Source organism: Notolepis coatsorum, assembly GCF_963971535.1.
Source record: "Notolepis coatsorum genome assembly, chromosome: 3".
Lineage (NCBI taxonomy): Eukaryota > Metazoa > Chordata > Actinopteri > Aulopiformes > Paralepididae > Notolepis > Notolepis coatsorum.
The window spans coordinates 20,803,826-20,829,099 of NC_140167.1; the positions used below are offsets into that span (position 1 = coordinate 20,803,826).

General features: G+C 46.4%; 1 protein-coding gene across 1 annotated transcript in view; it reads left to right on the forward strand.

Moving 5' to 3' along the window:
• Nucleotides 1–25,046, forward strand: part of LOC311225720 (uncharacterized protein) — a 54,512-nt gene extending 29,466 nt beyond the window's left edge. The window contains exons 3-8 of the mRNA XM_084311114.1: nt 14,350–14,493; nt 15,079–15,119; nt 15,607–15,736; nt 17,298–17,396; nt 18,525–23,771; nt 23,923–25,046. Coding sequence (XP_084167240.1) covers nt 14,350–14,493; nt 15,079–15,119; nt 15,607–15,736; nt 17,298–17,396; nt 18,525–23,771; nt 23,923–23,987 — 5,726 coding nt within the window. The 3' untranslated portion in view covers nt 23,988–25,046. The remainder of the gene's footprint in view (nt 1–14,349; nt 14,494–15,078; nt 15,120–15,606; nt 15,737–17,297; nt 17,397–18,524; nt 23,772–23,922) is intronic.
• Nucleotides 25,047–25,274: the final 228 nt, after the last annotated feature.

A 25,274-nucleotide genomic window follows, 5' to 3' on the forward strand; every position in this document is an offset into this window, starting at 1 on the left:
GGAGAAGTGGTATCGGCGGTGGAGAAGTGGTATCGGCGGTGGAGAAGTGGTATCGGCAGTGGAGAAGTGGTATCGCGGTGGAGAAGTGGTATCGCGGTGGAGAAGTGGTATCGGCGGTGGAGAAGTGGTATCGGCGGTGGAGAAGTGGTATCGGCAGTGGAGAAGTGGTATCGGCAGTGGAGAAGTGGTATCGGCAGTGGAGAAGTGGTATCGCGGTGGAGAAGTGGTATCGGCAGTGGAGAAGTGGTATCGGCAGTGGAGAAGTGGTATCGGCAGTGGAGAAGTGGTATCGGCAGTGGAGAAGTGGTATCGGCAGTGGAGAAGTGGTATCGCGGTGGAGAAGTGGTATCGGGGCCTCATCAATGTTTACCTCACCTTTGTGCTTTGATGACTGTTGTCTAGTAAACATGGATAATGGAGTTTGGCCAAAGAGAGGGAACCAGGTTTCACCAGGGGGAGCGTCTCACCAGGCAGGATCAGCCAGTTAGCCAGATAACTTTGAACACGATTTTTAACTATAATTTGCTGTTTTGGATTAGAATATTTGAATATGAATATCAGGGTTGAGGGGGTGTGATTCAGTCATACATATCGATTTGAATCGTTAATTGGATCTGGCTAACTGTGTAGGCCTGCTTCATGAAATACCCCAACACACACAGTGCACTGCACAGTGTATAGATAAACATGCCCTCCTGGACCTTTCTGTGTTGTCTGAAACCCACTGGCTCCCTAATGCTGTACATCGACATGTCCTGTCAGATAGAATTACACTGTCTCCCAGGGCCAAGGTGCGGAGACTGTTTGTATTTGTTTGTGTTTGCTACTTCTCCTCTATTTATGTGTGTGTGTAGTGCACTTTAGGCACAATAAGCATTTGTACCTAAACACGTTCCAACGCGGCTCAATAACATGAGAAGAACAGTGGCGCTCAACCAGGACAAGGCAAATCCTAGCCGCAACAGCGTCCCAGCTTGGTAGTGCATGGGACCTAGCGCATATACAGTATACGCTAGCATGCTGGGACACTGGTGTGCTGCTAGGTAAATACAAGAACGGGTAAATTCAAGAACAGGTAAATCCAAGAACAGACTGCTGCACATCAGCCAAGGTTTGAGCACTCTTGTCTGCTTAAACCTTCCAGGTGTACGATCTCACATGAGAGATGAGAGATAGAGTTTTGAGAACTGAACATTCAAATGGCTACAGGCCATTGAACAAATCTACAAATCAACTCGGCCATCAGGCTCCACAACCGTGGGCATGGACTGCTGCCAATAGTTGGAGAACTAACGGTGGGAGAACTTGAGAACTGTTAGGACTAGGGGTGTAAAGGTATACGTACCGAACCGTTTCAGTGTGTACCGTACCGAACTAATACAATGGTATGTTAACCACTAACGACCGCCCACCGGGGGTTGTTTTTTTCCACAATCGAATATAATAATATATATATATATTTTTTTAACAAGTCGATTATTAATTTCAATATAGAATATTAGTTTGGCAGCTCTACAATTACAATTAGTTACTGCACACTACATCACCCCTGAGTGGAACATGGAAAGCCAAACTTTCCCCCACTGTACCGAAAACCTGTACCGAACCTTGACTTCAAAATCGAGGTACGTACCGTACCGTGGTTTTTGTGTACCGTTACACCCCTAGTTAGGACTGTCTTTATCCAAAGCGACTTGCAAGTTCTGCACAACAGGGCAGCAGGACAGGTACAACTCTTTCAGTTGAGTAACTATGTTCATCAAACAGTGTTGAAACTTGGGTGTAGTAAAGACATATTAGTACAATGGGTAGTAATATAGACATGGTCGATTATTTAGTGGAAAGGTGCATGATAGTAGAAGACAGTACAAAGGTTCGTTACTTTGTTTTTTTCTCCTTCATTTCAGATATTGATTGAAGAAGTGTGATTTTAGTCGACGGCAACAGATTGGTTGGGTTTCAGCATAGGGCTGGGCGATATGACCAAAAACGTTATCGCGATAAAATTATAAAATTATTTTCATATAATTCGATATCGATAATTATCGTCGATATAATGTCTGTCAAGTTTAATTAACTTCTTATGCTGCTGCGAATGTCTCGAGTCGAGTTGATGTCATCATCAGTCCGCGCACGTTAGCAGTTAGCCGACAAGCGGAATATCTCATGACAATGTAATAAATATGACACTAAAATACTCTCTTCCGCCACAATATATTGAAACGACGTCCACTGTATACCCCACACTACTATAAACGTGGCCTCAGAATTCACGCCACACACATACTCGGCACGTAAATATATAAAACATTGCCGTGCAAGCTAATTAGCCTAGCAAGCCTTGTTGTTGAGTGAGTCCTACCTCTGGGTCTCCTTCCGGGTCTCCTTCGCTCTCGGCCATCTCCTTCACCGATTGGTTGTTAGTGCGTGCTCATATCCAAGCTTGGAAAATCGATATATCGAAACTTTGCGACCACGTTTCATGTTTATTTCGAGGAAATAATTTATCGCGATAGTTATCGTTATCGTTTTATCGCCCAGCCCTATTTCAGCACGAACTCTGGCGCATTTGAATATGTTCCGTTATTATTATTATTTCTATTATCTTTTCCTGCCTGTATCCCCCCCCCTCCCCACGCTGCCGCTATGGCACCTGCGTTTCTCCAAGGGGATTAATAAAGGAACACTTGACTCGACTTGAAGACTATTAAGCAGAAGTTCTATTTTCCACTTCTACGGACTGGTACCCATGGAAGTGTTCCCAGAGGCGGTTCATGTGCTCCAACCACATTCCCTCCTCTCTTCACGCCAGTGTGTTTGTGTGTGTCTTTGCCTCTCTGTCTCAGCAGAGATTTATGGCCCTGCGGCTCTTCTCTCTCGGTCGCGGTTGATCCCGTACAGACCGCGGGCCTCTCTCCGACGCATCTCTCGCCTCTCATATCCTGCCATAGATTGGTAATAATCTTGTGTTATATCATAGACATGCAATGGCATCTGTAAAACGGAACAGATATCTACTGCAGTGTGTATGGAACACAGCCCCGTTTGTCCGATATACAGTATCTAAATGGAATAGGCTGTCCTTGAATGGATAAGAGTGTTCCTTATTATCAAAATAAACAGGATGTGTTGAGGATTATTTATGTATTTGAAATTCAAGGTCTCACCGACAGAAGAGGCTCCCTCTCTTCTTTGGCGACAGTGGCTCAGCAGGTAGAGCGGTCGCTTGAAGGTTGCCGGTTCGATTCCAGCTCCTCCCGGCGGTGTGTGTCGGAAGTGTCCTTGAGCCAAGACACTTTAACCCCTAACTTCTCCCGATGAGCAGGTTAACACCTTGCATGGCCGCCTCTGCCGTCGGTGTGTGAATGGGTGAGGCATAAGTTGTAAAATCGCTGTATAAATGCAGTGCATTCACCATTCACATGGGCTTGACCTGGGCTTAGCTGGAGGAGGGGGAGCAGGGCTATGGTTCTAGGTTGGCACCTGCAGAAGGTCACCTGGTCTCTCCATCCACCCGCTCCAAGATTCCTCACATACCGGAGCTCTACAAAGATATTTTCTCAGGGGAAGCCCAGAGATAGGAGCCCTTTTGTGTGTGTGTGTGTGTGTGTGTGTGTGTGTGTTTGGTTGTGTTGACATGCAAGCGTCGGTCACTCAGTTCATATCAGTCATTTAATTTCCGGTCTCCTCGCTCTAAAGACGTGTTGATTGACCCCTTGTCTCGTCAACCTTGGAGGGAAGACGGCTGCGTCCAAAAATGTGCGCTCATCTTCTTGAGTTGAAATGATGGAATCAAAATGTGAAAGAGGCACGTAATCTAGTCTTGACAACGTTCTCTATAAATCAGTCGGCCCTGTCTATTTTGTAATGGATGTCAACTTTAACCTGCCTCTGAAGGAACAGGACTTTTTAAGCCATTGTTTATTCTACCAGTTTGATTTATCCGCTGTCAGTTGGGCATGATGTGTCATACCTTGTGTGTGTGTGTGTGTGTGTGTGTGTGTGTGTGTGTGTGTGTGTGTGTGTGTGTGTGTGTGTGTGTGTGTGTGTGTGTGTGTGTGTGTGTGTGTGTGTGTGTGTGTGTGTGTGTGTGTGTGTGTGTGTGTGTGTGTGTGTGTGTGTGTGTGTGTGTGTGTGTGTGTGTGTGTGTGTGTGTGTGTGTGTGTGTGTGTGTGTGTGTGTGTGTGTGTGTGTGTGTGTGTGTGTGAGTGAGAGACACAGTATGGATGAGCTCGGTAGAGGGAGGGATGATCGCACAATGAGCAGGCAGGGCCGGAGAACAGGTTTGAGAGACAGACTGCTACTGTCTGTTTCACGTTGCTGCTCTTATGGCGGGAACCTCCTCTACCTTATTTCCCCTTAAACACAGACTGCTTCACACAGACTGCCTCAGGGCCTGTCAGAATTGTACGTGACACAGACTCCCTGAGATCCTCTGTTCTCATTGTTCACCCATTGTCCTCCTCAGTGATCATGTGGGTTTGTGGGTAATTGATTTGTTTGATCGGTTGCCTGACTTGCTTTGTCAACTGAGTAGTAAGGCTTCGTGAGACCATGGCATCCATAGTGTACTACATACCACCGTGTGTGAAATGTCTGAAAGTAAGTAACGCCAGCTTTCTGAAATCAACCACATACGCACACACACACACCTGTGCACACAATCTTAGATGGATGTCTGGATGTCCCGCCTCCTTCAGTCACTGTTGCCGTGTCAGACAAACTGTCAAAGTGACAACTGTGGTGTCAGAGCCCTGATGAAGGAGAAAGTGATTGAGGAAGTAGTGTGTTAAAAAGATAAATGATTGGATTGGTGCATCCATATATGTCAATTATCATTTTGCAAATAATTAATTATGGCTGAAATGTATTCGGTTCGAGAAGTTGACTGACTACCTGCATACATTACTTTACACTTTAAAATGATTCGGTTTTAAAAGGGGCGATGGTGGCTCAAGTTTCAAGTTCGCTTTTATTTGTCACGTATAAGGTACATGTATGTACATTACAGTGAATGCTTGGTTCTGTATGAGCCCCTGAGAATGTGCTTCATTAGAGTAAAAAGAGGAATAAGTCCCAACACCTTGGCACCTTGCACGGTTGCCTTCGCCGTCGGTGTGTGTGAGTGAATGGGTGAATGTGAGGCATGCACATGTAAAGTGCTTTGGATAAAAGCACTATATAAATGCAGTCCATTTACCAAGAGCGTTTGATAAAGTGTTATTTCATTGAAACGCCGGGCATCTTATTGCTAGAGAGATCATGTTAAGGTGACAGGAAGGGAGGCGGGTGCCAGTAAGTTATGCCCTCTAGTCCCCCTTGGATAACGTGCAGGGCTTGTATTTCACCAGGCTCCTCTTCTTTGTTGAAGGTCTAACGCTGGGTCTCGGTGTCACCAAACCAGACCCGATGGCCATCAGCAACAGTTATTATTATTAATGAAATCATAGATCATTTTATTGTCCGGAGATACAGATACGTTACAGCGGCTTTTTGTGCGTTTTCCCAGACTTATTGTCACAACGGGGGTGAACCGATGACTCACAATGTCACCGCTACAAAGAGGCCGATAAATGTTTTCGTTCGGCGTGTTAAGAGAGTCATCATCAATCGGTGCCGTTACAGTCGGGTGAGATTAATGGATTCACACAGAGATCTCTGGTGGTTGACTGACTGGTTGACATTTTGTGACATTTAAAATCAAAGTGGTTTACTGTGCCGGTTGTTGACGGCGTTAGTCAGTCTCCCCGTCCCGCAAACGGGCTGTTCTTTCCAGGCCCGGGGCTAAAGGACTGGGGCTCTGCAATAAGCCTGCACTGGATCCTACTTGTATGAATTCAAGGGACCTGCCAACAGTTCAAGATCCACACCTGACGTCTCTGGGTGTTTTATGCACGGGCTTGTTGTGTCACACAAAAAGGAAGGAACTATGATCAACATTATTTGATTTGTTCCTCACATTTTACCCATTCACTTACACATCCAGACTGCTTCACAGTTCACACAGACTGCCTCATCCAGACTGATTCATACGGACTGCTTGATACAGACTGCTTGATACAGACTGCTTCACTCAGACTTCCTCATACAGACTGCTTGATACCGACTGCTTGATACAGACTGCTTGATACAGACTGTTTGATACAGACTGCTTGATACAGACTGCTTGATACAGACTGTTTGATACAGACTGCTTGATACAGACTGCTTGATACAGACTGTTTGATACAGACTGCTTGATACAGACTGCTTGATACAGACTGCTTGATACAGACTGTTTGATACAGACTGTTTGATACAGACTGCTTGATACAGACTGCTTCACTCAGACTTCCTCATACAGACTGCTTGATACAGACTGCTTGATACAGACTGTTTGATACAGACTGCTTGATACAGACTGCTTCACTCAGACTTCCTCATACAGACTGCTTGATACCGACTGCTTGATACAGACTGCTTGATACAGACTGTTTGATACAGACTGTTTGATACAGACTGCTTGATACAGACTGCTTGATACAGACTGCTTGATACAGACTGCTTGATACAGACTGCCTCACTCAGACTTCCTCATACAGACTGCTTGATACAGACTGCCTCACTCAGACTTCCTCATACAGACTGCTTGATACAGACTGCCTCACTCAGACTTCCTCATACAGACTGCTTGATACAGACTGCCTCACTCAGACTTCCTCATACAGACTGCTTGATACAGACTGCCTCACTCAGACTTCCTCATACAGACTGCTTGATACAGACTGCCTCACTCAGACTTCCTCATACAGACTTCTTGATACAGACTGTTTGATACAGACTGCTTGATACAGACTGCCTCACTCTGACTTCCTCATACAGACTGCTTGATACAGACTGCTTGATACAGACTGCTTGATACAGACTGCCTCATACGCTCGGCCGTGGGTGCATGACGTCTCCTTCTCTGCAGCTTCTCAGGTCCTCGCCCCGTTGCCCTGCTAATGAGATCGCCGGGTTTGTCTGTAATAACCCTCCTGTCAGTATTGGTCTGTAGCATAGCGGTGCCTTCCCCCAACGCAGGCCCTGGCAGGCCTGGATGTTTTACATTCTCCTGCGCCGTTTTTAATGGGATTTGATCCCGTCGTTCATGGCTTAAGCCTATCAAGGGGAGGCCTGCCGGTGACTTTTAGAACAGTGGGTCTGCTGACTTCTGACCTCCTAGGTGCGTTTGATTCGCGGAATGACAGGTAAACCATGTGTACTGATTTCAGGACATTTAATTGGTCTAATGGCCTTAATTGGCAGATGTACTGTGACTGACTACTAATTTTGCAGTGGGTTCAGGAGAAATACGTACACGTGTGTGTGTGTGTGTGTGTGCGTGCGTGCGCGCGCATACCTGTCCATGTCTGTACCTATAGAATAGAAGGGATTGTATTGTCTGCAGGTGAAATTGAGTGTATCCCCAGTGGGCCAGACATCTGTAGGTACAGTATATCTATTACCCCGGGTGTGACTGTTATCCTACTGTACTCACACCACGCATGACTTCCTCTTCATGTCTCTCTCTCTCTCTCTCTCTCTCTCTCTCTCTCTCTCTCTCTCTCTCTCTCTCTCTCTCCCCCTCTCTCTCTCTCTCATATGTTGGAAGAATGTTTATGTTGAATTCACTCAAAACATGAAGAATTGTGAAGAACTCAATAGGACACTCAGGCTTTGACCTGGAACCATTAACACTTTGTGTGCTCATGACCATGCGCACGCCGCACACACACACACACACACGCGCGCGCGCGCACGCACAAACCAGCCCTCTCACACTACTATGCAGGTTTGGGTTTGTGGTGCTTAGAGGGGCTTAGGCACCTGGCAGACGGCCCCCTTGGAGTTGGAGAGAATGTCTCTGAATGGCTGTCTTGTCTGTCTGTCTGGCTGGCAGTGCAAAACAAGAGAGAGGGGCAAGTTAGGACAGGGATAGCATTGTGTGTGTGACGTGTGTGTGTGGGGTGTGTGTGTGTGTGTGTGGACCACATGTGTACGTGTGTTGTGTGTGTGGGGTATGTGCGTATACTTAATCCCTGTCTAAGGTCTCATCTAGTTCCAACATGAACGGCAGAGTAGGTCTGCGTCGGTGTGCGACGTGCGTTCTTTCATCTGAGATCTGCCCCACAAGGGGAGAAGGCAGCAACTGGTCGCAACAAAAATGACTTATTGTCCTTCATGTCACATTTAAGACTAGTATTATCATCACCAGAAATATCACATCTATTATGTATTGTGTTTTTTTCCCCCCCTCTATTTTACACTGTAAAATTTGACTTGTGTTTTGTGTGTCAGTCACTGGTGACTGTTTTGGATTCTGAGTAACAGGCACGTTCTGATATTCCACTCGGCTGGCTCTCATACTGTACCACCGTATCATCAGCTCATGTACCTGAATCACTTAGCACTGAAATGTGACACCACTGTTCATGTGAATTGTGAAGGGGTGTGGCTTTACTTTAAAAGATGAATTATTGTTGAATTATTATCGAATTTAGAAGGAACACGCCAAAATGTTTGGGGAAATGTGCTCACCGGCGTCTTCTTATTTATTCCAGAGGAGGTCAAGGAGATGGATACCAATTTCCTCTCTGTGCCTTCAGTAGAAAGCTATCCGGTTGCAAGCTAGCCTAGCTTAGCACAAGTTAATGGAAGCGGATACGGATCAACTGGCATAGCTGTTGGCCAAAAACACCTCTCTCCGATTTTTAATCTAGGCTAACTGATCCACTTCCTGCTACTTGTTGTAGCTTGGTTTAAATGACAGAAATCCACTTTTCTTTTGACCAAAACAAACCTGCCACCAGATGTTTGTTTACTTGAAATATTCTACTTCAAATCCACTATTGTACACGCGTCATGGAGACGTAATCATAATACCCCTTTTTAAGCTGACTTTTTATTTATTTTTATCCATTGTTTTTCTCACTGGAGGGAGGCTGAAGTCTCTCACGTCAGGACTTAAAGCAGGATAGCCAGTATCATGTCCATTAGATCAGTATGGTATCTAAATCCCTGTTGTAAACATCGGTTTGGGGTTCACACACACACACACACACACACACGCACACACACACACACACACACACACACACACACACACACACACACACACACGCATGCACGCAATCACCAACCGCTTTAATCCCCCTCCCCCCACCCCACAGCTTCCTCCTTGACCCCCCCCCAGTGACAGATGGTGCCTTTAATATCACAGTAATTAATATGGACATAATTACAATGGGATCACAGAGCCAGTGATAATATGGGACGCTCATTAACAGACATGCAAACAACACTGGACTGTGCTGCGTGTCCAACACAGCGCTGTGTGACCATAACAAGATCAGTGTCGATGTTTTTTTTATCTTTTAATCTACTCTCTTTTAGGCGGCTCAAAAACAATCGATCAACTTTATTTGTGTTTTGTTCAGTACATATTTACTGAGGGCTCACTTAAAGATCCAGTACAGTGATGTTTTAATTCAGTCATACATTGCTTATTGTGGAATGTTAATGTCAATGAGTATAGTTTTTCCAGATATCTTCACATTGGAAAGTGTTTTACTCTCAGTATACATCAGACCGGGACATCCTGCTACTTTGGGTTTCTGCACGGCCCCTTCTACTTTTTGGGAAAAACAACAGACACTTTTCCTATTGACCTCCATTGCAATTGGTCTGTATAGAAACTCGGCAGAACACGTACATTGTTTGTATGCAATTATTAAGTACATTGTTTTGTTAGTGCAATTAGTAAGTCAAGCAATTACTTTCCAACACTGGCCACCATTGAGCATCAGCGCTATTGTGAAAAGTTATGTTTAATCAGTTTTTAGCCATGCCTCGTCATTCTTCCATATGGTATTTCCCCATTCAGCTGCAGGATATTTCCCCATTCCCCTAACCAGATATTTAATATTACGCGTATGAATCTCCAAGTGACCTAAAACTAATAGGTAATGACTATTGTGTGAGCTATGAGAGCTACCCTGAATTTCCCCTAGGGGATGAATAAAGTATATCGATCGTATCAAATTGATCGATCGAGCAAACTAGTTTCATTACTTGTTTGTGGGCTAACTAGCTTTTATTTATTTTTATCCTTTACAACTATTGACAACTGACAGACTGATTGATGGGCCAATCAGGGTAACCTGTGTATATTATTAAAGGAAGCTGATTGGATACCTGCATTGGCTTGATTCTGTTGATATCCTGGGGGATAGAGATCAAAGGGCGTTAGTCATCATTTTCACAACAACAGTTCTAACTTCTTGGTAAATCTTATGTCAACATTCCTTAAATGTAAAAAAGAAAAATGCAACAAGATTGAAAACTAGATTTTCATCGTACTGAATCTTTAAACTCATCGATGGATTCCTTATCTACGGTTGGATCACATTGAAATAACATTCAAATCAGGATAGGGCGTCACTTTTCCACCCCGCTACCAGGTAGGCCTGCTGTAAATGGCGACTGGCAACACGTGTGAATCATTTCTTTGCAGACGAGGGCATGTCTGAGTCAGTCGGCAGCAACATGACTATGGGAATGTTTTCCATTTGTTCAGATGTCATACATTCCATGTCATGTCTGCTCAATGCACCAGAACGTGCACAAACCCCTTTAGTCGCATTATGAGTGAGCGGGGGGGGCTTCCTAATCGGAAGTGGTGAAAAGAGAGGGGGAGAAGAGAAAAAAAAGGAGGATTCTTATTATTAGAATTCTAAGAACTGAACGTTTTAAATGGTTATGTCACGACGGCTACTGTGGCCATTGAAAGCGATGGAGCGGTAAAAGTCAGGATGGAACTCGAGATAGAATTCAGAATAAACATTACATCCAAAAACATACATGTGAAGGGGTTAATGGTAGATGAGATGTGAGGGCGAGCGTGAAATAGTTTTAGAGTTTCTCTTCAGAATGCATCCCCGACCTCTAGGTCCTTGAACATCTGTGAGAAATGGAAAATGTTAGACATCCGTTTTCTATTCTCGTTGTGCCGAAAGAATTCTTAGATCATTTTGGTTAAATGTTGGGCAACATGTTTCCATGTGTGACCATGTGCAGTGGGGCTGAAGGGCTCCGTGTTCTCCCCCCACCAACCCTCGTTTGTCTCTCCTTTGAATACAGAGGACACTTTCAGTTCACCTACTCCCCCTTGTGGGGAGATAAAGAGGAGGAATACTTGAATCAGAGAAAGTAAATGTACTTCTTGAAAGTTTCCTGGATTTCCATTTAGACATTAATCCCCCCCCGATTAAACACAGCAGTGAGGATTTACGGCTAAAGCAGTGGCTCAAGTAAAAAGGGAGTTGGCCCGGATCGAATTGGGACTGACCCTAAAAAAACAGCTTTCTCCTTCTGTGTGTTGACATGTATGATCTCTGTTCTGTCATAACCGCCGACCGGCCAATCCGGAGTCAGTATGCCCACAGGCGGGGAGCAACAGAGGGATACCGGGGGTACCTCGAAGAGGGGGGGGGGGGGGGGGGGGGGGGCTGGTAGACACGTAGAGGGGCAGCAGGAATTAGGATTAGCGTCTGAGCGCTCATTGGTAGCTGTGGAACTGCTCTCCACATCGCATGGACCTGTCCTGACAAAAACAACCAGTTAGATTATCATCCTGTCTCGACCCTTAGAGGATTTCTTATATTAACGCGCTGTGAGAACCACCCTCTTGATTTCTCTTTTTTTTATATATATATTTATATTATATATATATTGTGTTTTTCTTGTTGTTTTTCTTTCTTTCTCTACAATATCTGGATATCATTTCTGCGTACTTTTGGAATAGATGTACTACATCATATAGAAGCCATGGTGGTCCTTCTGAGCAATACCCTCCTCCATACAAACTTCTACTGCCTCCCAATAGTCTTCCAGAGGAGAGGTGAGTGGAGCGACGTGGCAGGTCACCGTCTCGGACACCATGAGCTCGATTGAATTATGACTTGATCCTTTGGGTTCCTGTCCTGATCACTCCCCCATTCAAGGGGGATGCTTTTAAATGAGCAGGATGGACTGGGTTAACTGGTTCACATGAGCAGGGTGGACTGGGTTAACTGGTTCACATGAGCAGGGTGGACTGGGTTAACTGGTTCACATAAGACAGTTATAGAGGGCAATACAGGTGTCTGGTTGGGAACTGTACCAGCGGGCCGTCGCATAACCTTTTAAGTACATTTTCATTCATTTAAATTAATTATATATATATATTGTGTTCTGTGAATGTTTGCATGGTGATATATTGTGTTTTGTGAATGTTTGTATGGTGATATATTGTGTTCTGTGAATGTGACAGAAGCTCACGTCACGTGGTATTCAATAGATCTGTGTATGTCTAAATCGCAATAAGGGGGGAAAAAGGGCATTTTGATGACGGGTTACGTGAATGTTTCTATTTTTAAGCAGAGGTCCTGACATTAGTCACAGAGAATTTGGATGTCCAGGTTGAATGTCCACCCCTCTAATACTGTTACAGAACAGACCGTAACTATAGCAGGGCTCAATGGGAGCACATGGCTGTCGGGACTAATTCCTATACAAAGTGCCACTACAGCAGCGTGAGCAGCTGTCACTCATTACATAAAAGTGTCTTAGCGGGTCGTTAGCACATATTTTGACCTGGAAATGCGAGGGCACCGCTTGCATTATGGGGTTGCAGTCCCTGCCAGGTGCTCCTCAGTAAGTCTTAAGAGAAGAATCCTGGAGAGAGTAAAATCAGAAGAGCAGAAACATAAAACAAGTGTTATTATTATTATTATTATTATTATTATTATTATTATTATTATTATTATTATTATTATTATTATTATTATTATTATTATTATTATTATTAATAATAATTATTATTATTATTATTATTATTATTATTATTATTATTATCTTTGTATTCTATTTCTGTAGCAAGGTTATGTTTATTAACATCAAAGAAACAAAGACGGTGGTGAAACCATTTGATGCAAAAATTCAAAACTGAATCCAAGCCTGATGTTGCGTGGAGTATATGTATACACTTAAAAACAGTTAAATAAGCTGTGGATCACTAAATTGGCTATGACACGTGCACCTTTCTTGTTGTTTGTTTGTTTTTTTAAGTTACTTTTTACATAGTTACAAATAGTTCCTTCTCCGTTTATCTGCGATCTGATTTATTATAGATTCCAAGTAAGCAACAGATGACAGCTGAGAATTACAGTTGTTTCGAGTCCACTAAAATTAGTTTATCCCGTGTCTTTAGCCTCCTGGGCGGGACTACTGTACCTACCCAGCAGTATCATTCAGAATTGTATAAAAGCATGTCCTCTTCCAGTTTTAGGTTATTATATTTTTCCTCTTGTGAGCCTTATTTGTGTCTCATGGCAAATTGGCAACATTTTTTTATAGTTGTTAATTTATGACTACATGGTACTACAGACGACAAGTTGAATAAAGATGAGCGCACATGATGCGTTGTGTATGTAACCATGATATGACGGCTACTTTATTTGTTTCCTTTTTACCTTCCCACTTTATGACGCAACCACTATAATATCACATTTACATTTACATTTAGTCATTTAGCTGACGCTTTTATCCAAAGCGACTTACAAGTTCTGTGCGACAAGACAGCAAGAAGGGTATAACTCTATCAGCTGAGTAACAATGTTCATCAAAGTGTTGCGTGTTACAGTGTAGGTTAGTTTATTAGGACAAGTGCATGACATTAAGGTCAGAGTTATTAGGATTATTACATCAAAAAGCATATGCTTGTTGTTAGTGGCTTTGTGATGTAATAATCCTTGCATAAAAGAAATCCTCTCTTAAAGAAAAGTCGATGGAGTTTAATCCAGCATGAGCGGAGCTGAGGTTTAGCCTATCTGTTCTAACTTGTTGTCACATTGTTATTGTAGCCACATTATCCTTTTTTGTTTTTCTCGCGACTCTAGTAAATACTCAATGCACATACTGTAGACAAAACACATTTTATATCCTATATAATTTTATATGAATTCCTCTTGTTTCTTTGAAGTACATTGTTTACAGCTTGTTATGTTTTCTTTTGTTTTCTTTTTTGTGGCCATCTTGGTTATATACTTATTGTTAAGTATACTATATTGTTTATGTGTCTTGTAAGCCCATATGGGCTGGGCATATGTCTGTATGTAAGAAAAAAAATTAATAAAAAATAAATAAATCATTGCTATTCATTAATAGAGTTGTACATAATACTTGAATGTCCATATGGCTACACTGTCCCCTGTTACAGTAACCCAAAGCTTTTGAGTTGATCCTGGCTGATCCCCCTCCCCCTTCCCCTCTCTCTCTTTCTCCCTTTAGCTGTCCCAAAGAAGGAGAATGAGGAGAAGGCCGTGGGCGCGCCCTTGTTCCAGGAGAACGTGTTCATCGAGGGCAGCCGACCCAAGTACCTGGAGGACCTTCACACTGAGGCCCAGGAAGGACTGAAGCTGTCCCAGCAGGATGGTAATTAAGTCCCCCTTGTCTATCTTATATACCAGTACATAAGATAAGATAAGATATTCCTTTATTGATCCCCTTGGGGAAATTTGGGCATCATAGCAGCATGGGGGAAGTAGGAGGGGAGGTACGGGCAGGGTAATAGTATAAGACATAAATATAAGCAATAAAACTAGTAAGATAGAAAATAAGCAGTGTAAACAATATAATTAATTCTGAATATAAGAATGTGAGCAAGTAAGCGGTGTAATAAAAGGTGCAGATGAGTGTCTGTCAGTTATATTATTCGTCACAATAAATATGGGCAATAAACACTTAGAATCTGAATATATACAATGAGTGAGTAAAGTATACAGTATACATAGGTACCCTAACTGGCATAATATACGTTATACGTTGTAGTCTGTGCAGTTTAGGTGGTAAGAGTCGGACACGCTTAGTGATCAGACATTCCTAGTAGTTCTCTGTAGAGTCTTATATGGTTGCTATTGTGCTGCACGCCAACATGTCAGTGAATGTGTCTCGTTAAAGAAATGAATATGAACTATGACACGAGTCAACTAACAGCCTTATCTGTCACTTTCTACTCAGAAAACGTCGGGGTCAACTACCGAGATGACGAGAGCAGCATCGTAAGTGGCCCGTTACCGCCGACGTCTTCCGTTTTTTGTTCTCCCTGTACCTCAAGTTCAAGTTTCAAGTTTTGTTTTATTTGTCACATATAAGGTACATGTACATTACAGTGAAATGCTTGCTTCTGTATGAGCCTCCAGAGATTGTGCTTCATACTGTACAAAACAAATGTACCAGACACTGTGTGTAGACCAAACACTATACAAAATATACAAAGTACAAATGCTAAAATGAGGTAGAGAGGTAGTGCAAATCTTTTAGTAATACATAGATCAAATATGGTGTAGTGTTAAAAAAAAGTGTTCTAAAGTGAATGTTAAAGGTGAGTGTTTAAAGTGAGTGTGTGGATGTGTGTGCAATCAATGCATGTAGAATGGATGGGTTAGTGTCGCATAGAGTCCACATTGAGCATCCTGCTGCTTACACAGTTCTTCATACCTCATACTCTTGATAGGTGTTCATTAAATCCTCTGTGCTTCTTGCCAGTCGGCGGTGACGGGCCAGACGGAGGAGGATGGCCTCATGTCTGACAGCACCATCCCCGACACGGCCTCCACCGTCTCCACACAGTCCACGATGTCCACGAGGTCCTCTCGCTCTGGCCTCACCAGACAAGGTAACGGGTCTTATGACCTCACTTCTTGATTATTGTAAGGCCTTGTATGTTGGCGTCGGTCAGGCCTCCCTCTCTCGCTTGCAGTTAGTCCAGAACTGGTACACGTAAGCGAGAGCACAGTTTCCCTGTACTGGCTTCCCTCCACTGGCTTCCTGCACATTTTAGGATCGATTTTAAGATTTTGCTGTTTGCTTGGCACCGGTCTACCTCTCGGACCTGCTGGAACCTATGTTCCTTCAAGGTCCCTCAAGGTCCCTCAAGCTCCTCTGATCAGCTCCTCCTGGCTGTTCCTAAGTCCAGGCTGAAGCTTAGGGGGGACCGTGCTTTGGCAGCCCCAAAGCTCTGGAACGAGCTGCCTCTGCATGTTAGGCCCCCACTCTTACTTACTTACTTACGCCTGCTACCCCTTCTGGGGCATAGGCCGTCAACAAGTGATCTCCAAGCATCTCTGTCTTGAGCTGTTCTCTCCAGTTGGTTCCAGGTCATCTTCATGGTCTTGGTGTCTGCCTCCAGGTCTCTGCGCCAGGTGTTTCTCGGGCGGCCCCTTTTCCGCTTGCCCTGCGGGTTCCATGTTAGGGCTTGTCTGGTGATGGTACTTGCGGGCTTTCGCAGGGTGTGGCCTATCCAGCGCCATCTGCGTTTCTTAATTTCTTCTTCTGCGGGCAGCTGGTTTGTTCTCTGCCAGAGTTCGCAGTTGCTGATGGTGTCTGGCCATCGGATGTGGATGATCTTCCGCAGGCAGCTGTTAATGAAGACCTGCACTTTCCTGATGGTTGCAGCTGTAGTTCTCCACGTCTCTGCTCCGTATAGTAGGACTGCCTTGACGTTGGTGTTAAAGAATCTGACTTTGGTGTTGGAAGTCAGTTCTTTTGAGCTCCAGATGTTCCGTAATTGCACGAATGCTGTACGTGCTTTCCTTATTCGTGCTCTAACGTCAGCATCTCTGCAGGCCCCCACTCTGCAGGTGTTTAAATCACGCCTCAAAACATATTTATTTTCTTTGGCCATTGACGCAGCTTGAGAGACTCGCCTTTTTATGTGACATACTGTACTGTATATGCTTTACTGTGTGCTTTTGATCTCTGTGTGATATTTGTTGACTTGTACAGCACTTTGGTCAACTTTGTTGTTTTTAAATGTGCTCTATAAATAAAGTGGATTGGATTTCTTTACTCTGACATTTTAGAAATGGGTGGTCTTAGAGATGTGGACTTTGGGAACGCTTCTGAGCTCAATTAAATGATATACTGTAAATGTCACCCCCAGGTCGGGAATGGGTCATCTCAATAAATTTTCCCTTTACCGGCTGACATGAAGCAATACATGCACAGCTGGTGGCCAAGTATTCCCAAGACCATGTGGTGCTTTATTTGTATCCACCATAGTCCAGTTCCTTAGAGATCATGATGTGAATGGAAAAAGATGCATTAGCATTTATTACATACAAGTTAAGTAAGCTATGAAAATCTCCACTCAGTTTGGTATGATATATTACTGCCAAAACAATGTTGTGTATATTATCTAAAGGGAATATTTCTCCCATGTGTCATTTCCACTTCAGCATCAACGTTCAGGCCCTTGAAGCCAGAGAAGACCAGGACCAGGAGGAGACACAGGAAGACGGTCATGGGGATCCCACAACACGTCCAGAGAGAACTGGGTGAGCAGCTTATACACCCTTTGCTTATACACCACATATCATTTAAACGGTATTAAAAATGGCTTTGCGTCTGAATGAATTGCATAAAAGCACAGACATTAGTGTCTATTTCCTGTCATTTAATGCTTTACACATGTACCAGACCTTCAACCCTTTTTTTCTCGCTTTTTTGTAATGTCAAAAAAAAATGAAATACTCCCATTTTTCTGAAAAGCGTTGTTATTAAATCTGACATTACAAAAAAAACTAAAAATCCATCAAAATCAGTGTTGTTGCTAATTATTGACACATGCTAGCCTGTAATAACCCCCCCCCCCCCCCCCCAAAAAATCTACTTTGCATTTGATATATTGAAAATATTTACATTTGTGTTTTTTTTTTTTTTTTTACAATAATTTGTGATGCCATCACAAACACTGGCATTTAAAGGGTTAAAATTCTAAAATGAATTTAATATTTGGTGGTTATGATCAGGGCAGATTTTAAGGGCAGCGGTGGCCTAAAGGTTAGAGAAGCGGATTTGTGACCGGAAGGTCGCTGGTTCGATCCCCCAAACCGGCAGGAAGAAAATCTTGGCTGGGGAAGTGAATTAATAACTCTCTTCCATACCCTTGACACGCTGAAGAAGTGCCCTTGAGCAAGGCACTTAACTCCCAACTGCTTCAGTGGAGTTGCTCAGTGGCCAACGGTGTCAGACTGTGGTTGTACCGGGAAGCTCCCAGGTGTGAATGGAACTGTGAATGTGAAGCAGGGCGTAGCTGAAAAAGAGCATTCGTGCTCAGAGAACCTACCCTGAGTAAATAAAGGTAAAAAAAGGGGGCTGAAGTTGAACAATTATTTCAACATATAATATTTTTATGGCCTTTTTGAAGAGGACAATTTTGGTAAGAGTGTAACTTTAAATTCTACAGGCTGAATGAAAGTAAAAAAATTCAAAGATAATTCAAAGATACACACGTTTGCCACATATCTTTGCTACAAACATAACCACTGCAAAGGTATAAAAAAAAAAAATAAGAATCTCAAAGGACAATGTTGTCCTTATCAGACACAAGGGTTAATAATGTAAACATCTTTTTTTGTTGTTGATGTGAATATGTCCTCATTCGTTCTCTTGTCTTCCACCAGGGCTGGATAGGGTAGGATGGACACTTAGTCGGGTGTTGGATGAGGAACTGCTCCCTAATGGTGACCAGGCTTCTGAGCCCCAGGAGCCCCTCAGTGAGGGCCGGGTCAGGCAGTTCAACGCCATGCAGGCCGGCCACAGGGACGACCTGGCACTCTTGCACTTGGGCCCCCAGCTGTCGGATTCACACAGGCCCCGGTCCCTGGCCGTCCCCTGGATGACCACTGCCAACAGCCTCCGGCAGCACCCACCCAGCCCTGTCATGTCCATGTCCCCCCAGGCCACCTATCTGTCCAAAATCATCCCCAATGCCGTGCTGCCGCCCTCCATCGAGGTGGTGGAAATCAGCCGCGGGCAGAGCCGCAACAGCGTCCGCACCATCAGCAAGAGCAGTCTTCTGCTGGCCAGCCCGGCCTCCTCCCGCGCTTCCTCCAGGGCCTCGACACTCACCTCCGCCTCCCGCCTCAACGTCCCGCATCTGTCTGACAGCTCTGGCTGGAGCCGCTCCGAGTCCTCAGAGACCCTGGTGTCCGACTCTTCCACCATCTCCAGCAACAGCACCCATAGACAGGGGAGATCACGGGAGGGAGATGCGGAGGGTTCCTCGTCTAAGGAGGACAAAGTCCGTGTCTACTCCTCTGCCAGCAGGGTCTCCATGGCCACGTCCAATGGCAAGCCGAGGACCAGGGGAGACGAGGCGAAGAAAGAGGAGCCCTTTGTACGCAGCCTCTCCGTCATGAAGCCCAAGAGAGCTCCGCCTCCACCAAACCGCTCCTACTCCCTCCACAAGATGAAACGACGGTCACGGGACCTGGCAGAAGTGAGGGTGATTGCAGGGGGCTCTACTCCCCAGAGTGCCTCTGCCTCCAGTGGGGAAAGTGTGGAAAACAAATCTGGAGCCGTTACGGAGGTTGAATCTTCTCCCATGATCTCCAGGACCACAGATTGCACAGGCTACAATGCAGACACCAGCTCTTTGGATGACTCTACGGGTTCCGTGTCGGTCAGTCCCCTCAAATCCCAGCAGCAGACACCAGAGAAGGGGGAGTCTGTAATGGTAGATGAACCAGCCACAAAAGACACATCACCTGAGAAACAGGCACCATCCCAGGGGAACGGGCTGAAGACTGCAGTCTCCCCCTCCAGTGGCTACTCCAGCCAGGGAGGCACACCCACCACACCCTCCAAAAAGACCCACAGCTCCTCCCCGAGGCACAAGAGAGGCATCCTGGCCAAGCTCCAGAGCCTCTTTCCTGGTTCCTCTCCTCCCCCTGCGATCTCCAATCCATCCTCTCTCTCGCAGCCAGATGCCCCTGAGAGCACCAAGCCTCCCTTGGCCCAGCCCAACCCGACAGTTAATAGCAGCCCTTCGGTCAGGGCCCTCAGAGAGCTCTTCAACATCCCACCCCCGCCCAGGATCCATGCCCCTCCGCCCCCTCCGCCGGAGGTGTGGGCTCACAGCAAACGCTCCTTTGAGTTGCTGCTGGGACCCCCAGCCCCTAATGACGTTTACGCTGTTATAAGAAGGAACCCAAAGGATAGGAGACAGCAGAGACTGTCTCCCTCTGTATCTAAAGAGGGCTCCGTGAAGAGCTTGTCGGGGCAAAGGAGCCAGGAGAGTCAGTCTAATGGAACACTGAGTGCATTAGGGACAGGAAAAGTTGAAGAAAGCGAGCGGTTGAATCCAGAGGTTCAGAAAGAGAACAGTGGGGGACTGACTCGACTGGAGTCTTTAGACGTGAAAAGAAACGGTAACGTGGCAGAGAAGGATGAGAAGGTCAAAGGAAGTGACTTAATAAACGGGATGTCGGTGAAAGTTGTAGAGAAACCTGAAGAGAGGTTATCGGCAGCAGCGCAACAAGAGGCGGCAAAGGCAACGCCACCGCCTCAGAGTTATGTCACGGAGCTAAAGAGTAAAATGGGATTATCTGCCATCATATCAGCGCGCGTGTCGCCGTCTCCCTCTCCTCCCCCGTCGCATTATCCCCCCCTGCCCCCCGCCAAACAGAGCCCCCCTGTGGACGCCACAGACTCTGCCCCGGCACCTATGTCGCCCTCCTGGCCCCCACCCCCCCCACCAATGGTACAAGCCACTGAGACTCCCTTCGACTTGCCCCTTCCACCTCCGCCATTATTAAGTGAGGAGGGACTGGTTGTGGCGGGTCGTGCTGATTCAACTCTTATAACCACGTCTGTCACAAACGTGAGGAACACGGAACATCTTACAGAGACACCTAGTGCTCCACAACTACTGCCACCCATATTGGCTGCTTCTATGCTCCAGGGTATTTCCCCTCCACCCGAGAGCATTCCTCCACCACCGCCCTATGCAGCCCCCCCTCCACCTCCTCAAGTCGTCTCCCCTCCACCTCCTCAAGTCGTCTCTCCTCCACCTCCTCAAGTCGTCTCCCCTCCACCTCCTCAAGTTGTCTCCCCTCCACCTCCTCAAGTTGTTTCTCCTCCACCTCCTCAAGTTGTTTCTCCTCCACCTCCTCAAGTTGTCTCCCCTCCACCTCAAGTTGTTTCTCCTCCACCTCCTCAAGTCGTCTCCCCTCCACCTCCTCAAGTTGTCTCTCCTCGACCTCCTCCAAAGGTCTCTCCTCGACCTCAAAAGGTCTCCCTTCCACCTCCTCAAAAGGTCTCCCCTCCACCTCCTCAAAAGGTCTCCCCTCCACCTCCTGAAGTTGTCTCCCCTCCACCTCCTCAGGAGATCTCCCCTCCACCTCCTCAAGTCATCTCCCCTCCACCTCCTCAAGTTGTCTCCCCTCCCCCCGCTGAAGAGGTTGCTTCTCCACCTTCTCAAGAAGTTGCCCCCCCATCTGAGAGCATACTCTGTCCACCCCAAAGTATTCCACCACCACCACCCCAAGAACCTCCACCTCCTCAGGAGATCTCCCCTCCACCTCCTCAAGTTGTCTCCCCTCCACCTCCTCAAGAGGTCTCCCCTCCACCTCCTCAAGTCATCTCCCCTCCACCCCCTGAAGTTGTCTCCCCTCCACCTCTTCAAGTTGTCTCCCCTCCACCTCCTCAAGAGATCTCCCCTCCACCTCCTCAAGAGATCTCCCCTCCACCTCCTGAAGTTGTCTCCCCTCCACCTCCTCAAGTCATCTCCCCTCCACCTCAAGAGGTATCCCCTCCACCTCCTCAGGAGGTCTCCCCTTCACCTCCTCAGGAGATCTCCCCTCCACCTCCTGAAGTTGTCTCCCCTCCACCTCCTCAGGAGGTCTCCCCTTCACCTCCTCAGGAGATCTCCCCTCCACCTCCTGAAGTTGTCTCCCCTCCACCTCCTCAGGAGGTCTCCCCTTCACCTCCTCAGGAGGTCTCCCCTTCACCTCCTCAGGAGATCTCCCCTCCACCTCCTGAAGTTGTCTCCCCTTCACCTCCTCAGGAGATCTCCCCTCCACCTCAAGAGATCTCCCCTCCACCTCCTCAAGTCATCTCCCCTCCACCTCCTGAAGAGATCTCCCCTTCACCTCCTCAAGAGGTCTCCCCTCCACCTCCTCAAGTTGTCTCCCCTCCCCCCGCTGAAGAGGTTGCTTCTCCACCTTCTCAAGAAGTTGCCCCCCCATCTGAGAGCATACTCTGTCCACCCCAAAGTATTCCACCACCACCACCCCAAGAACCTCCACCTCCTCAAGAGGTCTCCCCTCCACCTCCTCAAGAGGTCTCCCCTCCGCCTCCTCAAGTTGTCTCCCCTCCCCCCGCTGAAGAGGTTGCTCCTCCACCTTCTCAAGAATCTGCCCCCCCATCTGAGAGCATGCTCTGTCCACCCCAAAGTATTCCACCACCACCACCCCAAGAACCTTCTCCTCCACCATTGCAAGAAGACCCCATTCCATCAGCCCAAGATATTAATCTTCCACCTGAGACCATTTCACCTCTACCAGGAAGTTCCCCCCCTCCACTGGAGAGTGTTCTCTCCCCACCCCAGAGTATTCCACCACCACCCCCTCCCTCAGAGGTTCCCCCTCCACCCCAAGTGGTACCTCCTCCCCCCCCCACTGATGGTAACCATCCAGCAGCTCAAGAGCTCCACCCTCCGCCTCCCACTGAAATCCCTCTAGAAACCCCACTGATGCCACAAGAGGCCTCGGAGCCTGCCCCTGCTCTACAAGAGGCCCCGGAGCCGGCCCCTGTTCTACAAGAGGCCCCGGAGCCGGCCCCTGTTCTACAAGAGGCCTCGGAGCCGGCCCCTGTTCTACAAGAGGCCTCGGAGCCTGCCCCTGCTCTACAAGAGGCCCCGGAGCCGGCCCCTGTTCTACAAGAGGCCCCGGAGCCGGCCCCTGCTCTACAAGAGGCCCCGGAGCCTGCCCCTGCTCTACAAGAGGCCCCGGAGCCGGCCCCTGCTCTACAAGAGGCCCCGGAGCCGGCCCCTGCTCTACAAGAGGCCCCGGAGCCTGCCCCTGCTCTACAAGAGGCCCCGGAGCCTGCCCCTGCTCTACAAGAGGCCCCGGAGCCGGCCCCTGCTCTACAAGAGGCCCCGGAGCCGGCCCCTGCTCTACCTGTTGTTGACATGCTTCAACCTCCCCCTCTGCCTGACCAGGCCACTGCTGACCTCAAGCTTAGCCCAGTGAGCACAGAGAACCGGAACCTAGAGCCGGAGTCGCAAAGCAAGACATCTCCCCCTGCCACGGACGAGGCCCCCTTGCCTGAGGTGACTATGAGGGCCCAACAACAGCCCAAGACGACTCCGTCCCCAGCCACCTGTGGCGAGGCTCCTCAGAAACCCATCAGAAGGTCCCTGATCGTGACCTGTCCCACATCCTTACCCCCACTTACCATAGTCACCTCACAACCAGCCATTGTTAAGTCCCACACCGGCATGGTTCCACCCGCTGTCACGTCCCCGACGAGGAAGTCCCCGACCTCCCCGTCGATGAAACTACAGGAGGCCATCCGCCTGAGGACAGCGGCTAGATCAAAAGACGGGCCTGCCTCTCGCCTCAGCCTGCAGTCCCCTCCGTCCTGCAGCGCCAGCTTCGTCTTCTCCAAGAGCACCAAGAGGGTGGTGATTGAGACCACTTCCTCGCCAGAAGCTCAGGCAAACGCACGGCGGAACCCGGCGGCGGAGGCCGCCGCCGCCTCTGTGTCAAAGCCGGTCAAGGAGGCAGACCCGCAGAGGAAAGGGGCCAAGGTGCCGCCCCCTGTGGCAAAGAAACCCAAGTCGAAGGCCAAAGATGGAGAGAGCAGTGCGGAGACTGAGCATGTGCAGACTGCGGGACGGGAAGCACAACCAGAGAGCACTGAAGGTAAGGGATCAGATTGTCTGCTATAGTAAATATGGACCACACACAGGACGGTGATCAAACCATTTCATTCACTTTTTTTGTTTACAATTGCGGGACAAATTGTCAGTTTTCTCCACTTAATAACTTGAACGCTGTACCCCCATCTCCCCAGGCACCCCAGAGAAACCAAATGGAACCGCATGTAGGGTTGAAGGAGATGAGACGTCATCAACATGATGAGAACACTGCAATGACTACATTGGAAAGGACTTTACACAGACTGAATTTGCTGCAAGTTGACAACTGTTTATGTGAGAGAGAAGGAGAGAGAGAGAGCGAGAGAGAGAGAGAGTGAGTTGGAAGGAGATCAAGGATGGAGATGCTATATTTCAGAAATTATAATTTGATAAAGGCCTAATGTCTCTCTGAAGTTTTTTTTTTTTTAAAGAGTGATCCTTTGACTATGATGTTAATGGTGTTGGTCTCCAAGTACTCTATTTGTATTATACTATATTAAGAGTAAATATATTTTCTTTGAAAGAGGGTCTTCTAAGCTTTAGCTTCATAGTGCTTGCTGATCATAGAAACCCATAAGAAGATGTGGGTTTGTGGCGCCCTCTAGTGTCAGGTAATTGATTGTACAACTGTTTTCCTGCTGAGTGGAAAAAGCTGTTCTAGCAGAATGCAACAGGTTAATAAGGGGAGACTTGAGCGTTCGTCGGTTATATAACTGAATGTTGTATTATTATTATTATTATTATTATTATTATTATTACTATTATTGTTTTTTGTTTTTTTAATATCGAATCATAATGGACATGCACTATGGAACTTTGTGCTCTATCTTTCAAAGGTAGTACCCCACCCATTTACACTTGTTACAAAAAATATTATTTACCATAAGTTATTTTTTCCTTTTTATGTTCCATTCCATTAGGGAATTTGTGTTTTCTCAATCAACCCACACTAAACTCTTTCATTTCAGGGCCGTTGTTTTGCTGCGGCCCTTCATATAAATCAATGTGTCACACATACTCTGATTTTTCAGGACATGAATGGTCATCTACGATTGTGGGGCACGTTTTGTACTGTTTTTAGTTACTGATAACATCTCATTTGTACGAGGAACAGCTATGTTTTTTAACATTGCAAATATGTTTATTGTAAAAAAAAAATCTAAAATTGGAATCACTAAGGTAATTTGACCAACCATAAAGAATAAGTAATCTAATAAATTATTCTGTATAATGAACAGGATAAACATTTATGAACAAAATAAATCATCTCACTGACTAATGTTTTTGTCTCCCATGTTGGTTAACCCTTTCACTACCACACGACAAAGGGTTAACCCTTTCACTACCACACTACAGACGGTTGTGAAAGGGTTATGGTGGGTGGATTTCCCTCCATTTTCTGTTGATTTGATATTTTGATTCATGCCAGGTCCTGTTATTACTGCCAAATTGTTTGTGACCACCACAACTACTTCCACATCCTTTCACCTAGAAAGGTCAGCACCTT